The sequence below is a fragment of the Chenopodium quinoa genome, unplaced genomic scaffold (assembly GCF_001683475.1).
Source record: "Chenopodium quinoa cultivar QQ74 unplaced genomic scaffold, ASM168347v1, whole genome shotgun sequence".
Classification (NCBI taxonomy): Eukaryota; Viridiplantae; Streptophyta; class Magnoliopsida; order Caryophyllales; family Amaranthaceae; genus Chenopodium; species Chenopodium quinoa.
In genome coordinates this window covers 5841659-5849826 of record NW_018744693.1, presented here as the reverse complement: position 1 = coordinate 5849826, position 8168 = coordinate 5841659, and the positions used below count along the sequence as shown (strand labels likewise).

At 35.3% G+C, this 8168-nt stretch overlaps 1 protein-coding gene across 2 annotated transcripts; it reads right to left on the bottom strand.

The window, feature by feature from the left end:
* On the bottom strand, positions 1–7619 carry LOC110702663 (ribonuclease TUDOR 2-like). 2 transcript variants are annotated; one of them, XM_021880412.1, is made up of 17 exons: positions 7418–7619; positions 6528–6691; positions 6243–6317; positions 5996–6121; positions 5746–5844; positions 5246–5452; positions 4938–5153; positions 4747–4854; positions 3782–3952; positions 3467–3667; positions 3023–3382; positions 2678–2908; positions 1977–2165; positions 1811–1891; positions 1540–1734; positions 1037–1414; positions 1–543 (listed from the first exon to the last, which is right to left on the bottom strand). In XM_021880412.1, the coding sequence occupies exons 2-17, from the start codon at positions 6672–6674 to the stop codon at positions 355–357; spliced, it is 2973 nt and encodes a 990-aa protein (XP_021736104.1). In that variant the 5' UTR covers positions 6675–6691; positions 7418–7619; the 3' UTR covers positions 1–354. The 2 variants fall into 2 exon arrangements, with proteins under 2 accessions (XP_021736104.1, XP_021736105.1); XM_021880413.1 differs by having other exon boundaries at positions 7295–7433.
* Between the last annotated feature and the right edge of the window lie 549 nt (positions 7620–8168).

The following is an 8168-nucleotide window of genomic DNA, read 5'->3' as shown; positions in this document are numbered from 1 at the left end:
TTGACCAAATATGTTATAATAATAAAATTAAACAAGACTATTGGGAAAATTGTCAATGCAGCCTCCAAATGGAGGCAAAGCACACTTAGGAGAGCTGTGACAATTATTATTCAAGCATCGACAGAGATGGGAAGGGGGAGGAAGAGAATATTATCCACTAATTTGTCCGAAAATTTATAGGAAGAGAAAATTAAATAAGTAAAATATAACAAAATTTTGCAACTCAGAAAATTCGGAAAAAAAAAATGTTTAATTTAAGACTTCATTTCCCTCTTCTCTATATCTTGTACTCTGGAAGTTGTAATCCCGCCCTATAGCTAATCCATGGGTAAACAGACTGCCAGTCATTATTGCTCAACGCTTACCGGCAGCTTTCCTCAACGGTGGAGCAGAATCCTCGTCATCAGACTGTACGTCTCCATACTGCCACATTCCACTTCGACTCTTTTTTGCCTCTTCCTGGAATTCTTCGAGGTTATCAATAGCAGACTTCCTCTCCATCGAATCCCACCTTTTAAGTTTTTCTAATCTAGCAAGTCCAACCTGCAATATTTCACAACCCAATAATCAATCTATAAGAGTTGAGATGGGACAGACAAACAGCCAGAAAACATGATTATGTACAAACAAAAAAAATTGGAAGTGTCATATTGATCACTATAATAACATAAAACATTGCATAAGGTCAATCTGGACAAAAGTACAAGGCAAGTGGATAATTTAAGAAGAAAAAAATGAAAAGTACAATTATAGACATAAGTTAGAGAGAGAAAGTGAAAAAAAGTACAATGCAAGTGGATAATTTAAGGGTAAATTAGGATGTTCAATGAATAAAATTAAAAAAATGAAGGTATATGGTCTTTACATACTAACCAAAAATAGAAACAATGATAACATTTTGGGTGCTCAAAATTGGAAAACAGGAACTATATTATGGGGCGGAAGGAGTAGAAAAAAGGTGTATAAAGTAAGAAAAAAAAGAGCATCCAGGTAAAAATAAAAAGATTTTAAAAGAGAACCAAGAATCATCTCATACCTTCAACATGGCAGCATTGATGCTTGAACTGGCTTCTACATCGACCAACGTCACTAGAAGAACTGTGCCACTACCTTGGCCTTTCACTTTTCCACCAGATGTATCTTTTTCCTCAACCATGGCCCTGAATTCTCGGGAACTGTTAAGAGTTAGCTCACTCAAATACTCAGCTGCTTCTTGGCCATAATCCTCCTCTAAGCTAGGAACCTTTACGAATGCAAGACTGCAGAGTTGAGCTGATCCAGGTACAGAAAGGACAGAAGGAGGTAAAGGTCGTAGACGACTGTAGGGTAGTACTTCTTGATTACCATAATCGATATAGAATACTTCAAACTCATCTTTTGGGGATTGAACATCACCACGGGGCACATTCACAATCTATTGTATTGGCAAAAAGAAGCCCAGTCATCAATTAATTAAAGCATTAAAATCAAATAAACAATGCCACCACATGTCAAATTCAGAAACACAGAAACCCAAATAACAATATTCACATCACTTACCATAGCTCGATTCCATGAATTGTCTGCACTAAATTGAGCAAGAACCACATCACCCTTCTTGGGGTTAAAGCTTCCGATTACTGGAGCATCCTTAATGTCTAGGGAAGCAAGTTGCTGCTGAATAGAAGCAACCATCTGGTCCTCAACTTTTTGAACATAGAACTTGCCTCCGCCAAGGACTTCAGTAACAACCACCTGTTTACATGCAAATGTTAGTTATCATATATGGTAAGATTACAGCCAATAAAACTCATATTACAACTCAGCCTACCTTCATAACTTCTTTCTGTCGATTTTCAGGGGCTGATGATCCATTCACAACTTCTTGACCTTCAACATAATTTTCCCATATCTGCAATGAGCCAATAGTTGGTTAAATTGACTCTGATGATACCATATGATATAGCAGAAGAATTTATCATATATGCATTACTAACCTTCAACTTCTGGCGTTTAGCAGACTCTTCAGCTTGAGCAAGAAGATGGGCATCTGCTATCCGATCTGTGCCAAAAGATTTCTGAAATTTTGCAAGCCCAGCTTCTAGCAACACTGCAGCCATATTGGTCTTAGATTCCCAAAGGAATCCCAAGAAAGTTCCGGTTCTATCCACAGTTTCCACTTCTATCTGAAAATTAGAAAAATAATGGATAAATATAAAACACAAACTTTTAAAAAAATTGGGTGTACAATAATTATTGTACATCCATTTTAAATCTCTCTTAAAGTGATCAAAAGTTACCCCTAAAATGAATAAAAGTTACCCTAATATGTATAAAAGTAACCCAATACAAATAAAAATAATCTACGTTTTATTGGTAAAGAATCACATTTTAAATGACTAAAATTCAATTATTAGTGATTGAAAGTAATTTTATCACCCTTATAAAACTTTTCTTGTTCGATTTATAAAAAAAATCATATTATGTTCAAAGTTACCCAAAAAAAGGCAAAAAGTTACCCTAAATTGGCTTAAAGTTACCCCTATACTGCTCGATGTACACTAATATTAGTGTAAACCAGATGTATACAAAAGTTTTTGAATATAAAAAGCACATGGAACAAAGTCTTTAATTTTTTTGGTTAGATTTAGAAAAGAGTAGGTTATTTTCCTGCAATCTCTAAAAGGATGTATATTACCTCAACATCTCTCTGCATTATTCTTCTTCTCATGAATGCAATTGCATCATCTGAATAAGGTTCACCTCGTCCAGGACACCTCACACCTGAAAAAGAAAATGCTATGCTGCAAGTTGCCTTAGGAAGCAGGAGCTTGAACCGATGGCCACTGAGTACATATTCAGCAACAGCAGAGTGCCTCTTAACTCGCGTCAAAAATGGTAAGAAGTCCTTGGCTTTCTTCCCTGAAGCCTGAAATATTAAGATACTAGAATTGAAAACTCTTTGTAAAATGTATAAAATAAAAAAGGGAAGGGAAAAAGGGATAAACGACAGGATTGCAAAGACATGAGACCCATTACTCACAGTGGTGAGGTCTTGAATGTGGTTTGTGGGAGATTCTTCACCATGGACCCCTTTCCTGTTAGCTTTGGCTTTCGCTTCAGCTACCAAAAGGGCATCATAATAATTTGATCTTTCTTCAAAGTCTCTGTGTGGTACGACAGTAGCAAGCCCACGGCCAACCAACAATTCAGCAACGTTGTATCCATTTTCTTGACCAACAACCGTAGATGAAGCAGATGTTGCATCACCAACTTTACCCTTCGATTGAGCAGGCAGGAACACTGATCCAAAGTCCATTACCCTAAACTCAGATGAGGGAGCTGCATTTTCAGCACCACCTCCAACGGGGACCTTCCTTGAGTACTCCATGGAAACATTCACCTAAGTTCACATTAAACCTCATTATTAGACTTGACTTTTAAGGATCACACTACCTCCCCACAATAACTTAAAACCTAGGAATACCTGACGGCCAATAAGCTTTTGGCGGAGGAAATCCTTTGATTCACGAGCATGTGATTCAGGTCCTTTGTTGTTCCAACGTGGATTACCCAGTTTTGGAGCTTTTATGCTAGAGATATTTACTCTTCTCTCAGCCAATGGACTACCAACCGGCACAGCATCATCAGCAACGATAATACAGTCTCCACTAACAATTTCGATCACCTGATGTCAAAGAAGGTTAGGCAATTGCATAAAAGTAAAATGCAAAGATAATCCAATGATAATATTACATCCTAGGATTATTGCTTATGGTCATGAATTAGTACATCCTATTACCTTTCCAGTAAAGTTCTGGTCATGAATTGCTTTTGAGTTTGTAGCAGGAGGCACATAGTTCGTCCACATCTTGATTCGCTTCTTTTTAGCCTCGAGTTCTGCTGTTTTCAATTCCTTCTGGTCTTTGGCTTCTAAAGATTTAGCACTCCAATCAAGATATTTAGCTAAGCCCTGCATTTTTTCAAACACGGGCAATTTGAAATGTTCAGTTAGAATTGGAAGTACATATGTGCTGAAATTAGATTATGCTGAAGCAAATACATTAATTAATATGCTCAAGTCAAGTTGCATCAATACTTGGGAATTGGGACTTGAGAGTCACGCAATAAGATCTGGATAACAGATAGGACCAAATAACCATCATCCACAAAAACTAACAGTTATTAATTTAGTTCTGTATTACATTAGTAAGATTAACTCGCAAAGAAAACAAGAGCATCTAAACCATCATTGAAATATCCGCAAATATGGCATATATCTAGACATTTCTGTAAGCGACACAATGTAAACGATGTATTAAAATTACTTATACTCTCCCTACATTGAAACATTTATAAGAACATATCAACCACCAGGAAATCTGGTACACACTTCAGGAAGCCAGTGCATAAACAATACCATAAGCCACAATCAACATAGAATTCTCAGGATGTAGCATCATGAACAAACAAAACAATGAAAAGATAGCAAACAATAAAACCAACAAGGTTACCATGAAAACTCATTTCATAAACTACCTGCCCAAAAAAAGGTGTATAGCAAATGGTGGCCTTGGCTTTTGGTCAGAGTATGAGTGAAAGATACTCATGAAAATGTATTAGTGTACATCGCATCATACCTTCCAAAACCAAAAGCTAGAGCAAAGATCCATCCACTCAGTACTTGTTATATATTCATCACGCAAAAGATGAACCTTATGCAGCTGCAAATAGCAGCAGTATGCTTTTATTGCCAAATATACTTACACTTTTCACTAACTCCAAGGCCAGGTTCTTTACTTCACCACCATCATCATAATAAACAGAACCAACCAAATTTTTGAGTCTGTCTGGTTGCTCAAGGACAATGCGTACCTGCAAATGAAGATAAAGTATAAATTCAAAACCAGACACAAAATACATCAAACACTATGATAACACACGGACAACTAGCTTACATCTCTGTGCAAAGTACGGGTCTCTGTGAAGTGCTTTGCTTCCCTCCCAAAGGGGTCTGCGGGTGTCTCCACACCTGGAGCAGCAGAGGCAGCAACCTTCTGAGCTGCCGTCAAGGGAGCACGAGGTTCAGTTGCAGCTTCTCCATTGGGTCCATCTGTACTCACTTCAGCTTCAACAATCCTCTCTGGAAAGGGTCTCCTTCCCATTGATGGACACTATAACCATACAGATAAAATAGTATAAGAGCCAAAATTCCAAAGCCTCCAAATTCAGCACCACAATTATATTAGTAGCAAAGCTTAAATACCTGAATGCCAGCCACAAAAACCTGAACATACTGAAACTCTGGAAGCAGGTAGACTCGCAATGTGCTACCATCACGAACCTGCTCCACAACTGCTTGCAAAGACCTCCCTTTGTTTTCAGATGTAAAAGCCACTACATCAAAATTAGTGGATGCATCCATGGCAGATGGAGGCAAATTTCTGATAGAAGCCTCTGAAGCTCCGGGCACCTGGAGAGCAAGAACAAGATTAATCACATATCAAACTTATAGTCAAAAAATAAAGGTTAAACGGAGATAAAACCAGAAACAACTGCACACAAACACTAAAGCTGCCAAATAGAGAGTTCTTCAAGGTCGTGCTAGTTCAGTCATGTTGGGTCAGTATTTGATTGCTCTAATTATGAAAAAAAAATGGGAGGAAATACATAATTTGCTACATCACAGCTCTGGATTATTATGGAATTCAGCACACGAGAATAAAATTGGCAAAAAAGCATCAAATTACAAAGTTTGAGACCTACCTCGCTCCACTTGCCTAAACCTTGCTGTTTTGCTTTTTCCTCAAGTGCCAACAGTTCGGTAAAATCAGAGTTTGCTTCATTCTTTGATGGTGTTTTTACCTGAGTAAATTAAAAAAAAAAAACAAAAAATTTTTTGCAGACAATGAGTATCAAAGACGTAATTAATACCATCAAATTACACCACTTAATATTAAATCAAAGAACACCAATAGATGATGCAGAAAATCATTAACATCATGACTAAGCACACCTTTGCCCAGCCTTGTTGAACCACCAACTTTGCAACGTCACTGCCATCAGCAAGCATTACAGAAGCAAACTCTCTCCCCGGAATCTGTTTTGCTGATGTATTCGACTCAGTTTTGAAAACTACCTCCTGTAATTATACAAAGAAAACTCTCCACATCAGAAGATTAAAAGACCATAATTCACATAAAATTACTAAACATATTTTTAAAAAAGCAGATTCAGGAAGAAAAAAAAATACAAAAACACACCTTTCCAATGCAGAGTTTTCTCAAATACTCTCTACTATCCCAAGCAAAGGGCTCGTCCTCTCCGTCTCTACGAGCCTGGAATAACACATGAATTAAGAACAAACCGGTAATCATCAAGACTCGAAAATCGACAACAACACAATAATTCTAACGACATACAATAACAAATATGCCAATTTGGTGACAAGAAATACAATGCATACTTCCATTGAATTAAATTATAACTACATTTACGAAATAATAACCAAAAATACACTAAATAGCAATAGCAAGTAAAATACACACCAGCCTAGGAGCTATGATTTGCTTTAGAATCACAGCCTTTTCCGGAGGAATTTCGTCTTTCTTAGCAATACCCATAATCACCAAGGTGTCCCCTGATGGAACAGCCTTCACCATCCCTCTCAACCATCTATCCTGTCCTGCCGCCATCGCTGAGTTTCTTGGATCTAATAATTAAAAATAATTATCAATCAAATATTAGCCAAAATTTAACGATATCATTCTTGAATCGACCAATTAAACACTAAAGCATTTAAAAATATAATTTGGCATTCAATTAAGCAGATCGAACATTCAAATTTTATCATGCATGATATTAAAAATATAATCGAACATTTAAATTAATCATGCATGATAAAAAAAAAATTCAAATCGAATAATAGAATTCATCCTTCCGTCATTGAATTAAATCGAAATTAATCACATTTAACTCAAATATTCAGCTGATTAATTTGCATGATATTATAACGATTGAAAAATCAATTACAAACAAAAAAAAAGTAAAAAAAAAAAAATCAGTACTAATCAAACACTCTCAACTAAACACACAGATCCATCAAAACAACACTCAATTCAATGCAGAATTAACCTCAAATTAATAACTCGAATTCAAAAAACAAAATCAAAGAAAGAAACAGAATGTTAATCCATTACTAATTGAATCAAATTAAACAACAAAAACATAAAATAAAAAATTCAAATTTGAGTTTTCAGATCGTACTGAAAACAAAAATCAAAATCAAAATTGAATAAGAAAAACAAAAACAAACCTCAAAATCGATCGAAGAAACCAAATTCTGGAAAAACAGAATAGAAAAATTCCGATCTAAAATAAGATCGGATAAATAAAACTCCGTACAAAAAAAAGAGGAGAGAGAAAGAGTGAGATCTACCAGTTACTGAATGAAGAAGAAGAACGAGGACCTCGACGGCTACGCCTTTGAAAGTATTTATATATCAAAAATTAAAAATAAAAATAAAAATAAAAATTGAAGGAAAAATAAAAACAGGGGAGAAGGGGTTTAGGAAGAGGAGAGAGAAAGAGTGAGAGAGAAAAACGTGGGGTTTCTCTTTGCTTTCACTTCTTCTCCACAAAGGTTGGTTTTTAAAACTAGTCTACTTTTCATGATTTTTTTTATTTATTATATGTTTGACTTTTGTGTCATGTTTTTGTTTTTAATTATTTGGGGGAATTTGAGGTCTGTATTAATGATTTAATGGATTGATAATAATGCTAATGGATAATAGTCATAATAATACTAGTAATATCTTCCCTATATAGTACGAGTACTCCGTAGATATTACGGAGTAATTTAGAAATATACGACAAAATTACGCGTAATTAGTGTGAGGCCATGTTCACTTCACTTAAAAAAAAATAGTATTCAGTAAAAATAATTTCACTTTAGTAAAATTAATTTAAATTTAATAAAAATAATTTTAGTTCAGTAAGAATTAGTTCACTTCAACAAATATAAAGTGAAGTAAGAATTAGTTCATAATAATAATTACTTAGTATAATTCTGTTATACACTTGTTTTGATTTCCAGATGGATAATTATTTTCGGTGATTTTAGATATTGAGTAGTTATCGAAAACGTTAAAGATACAAGTGGATATATATCAAATTATCTTACTGATAAT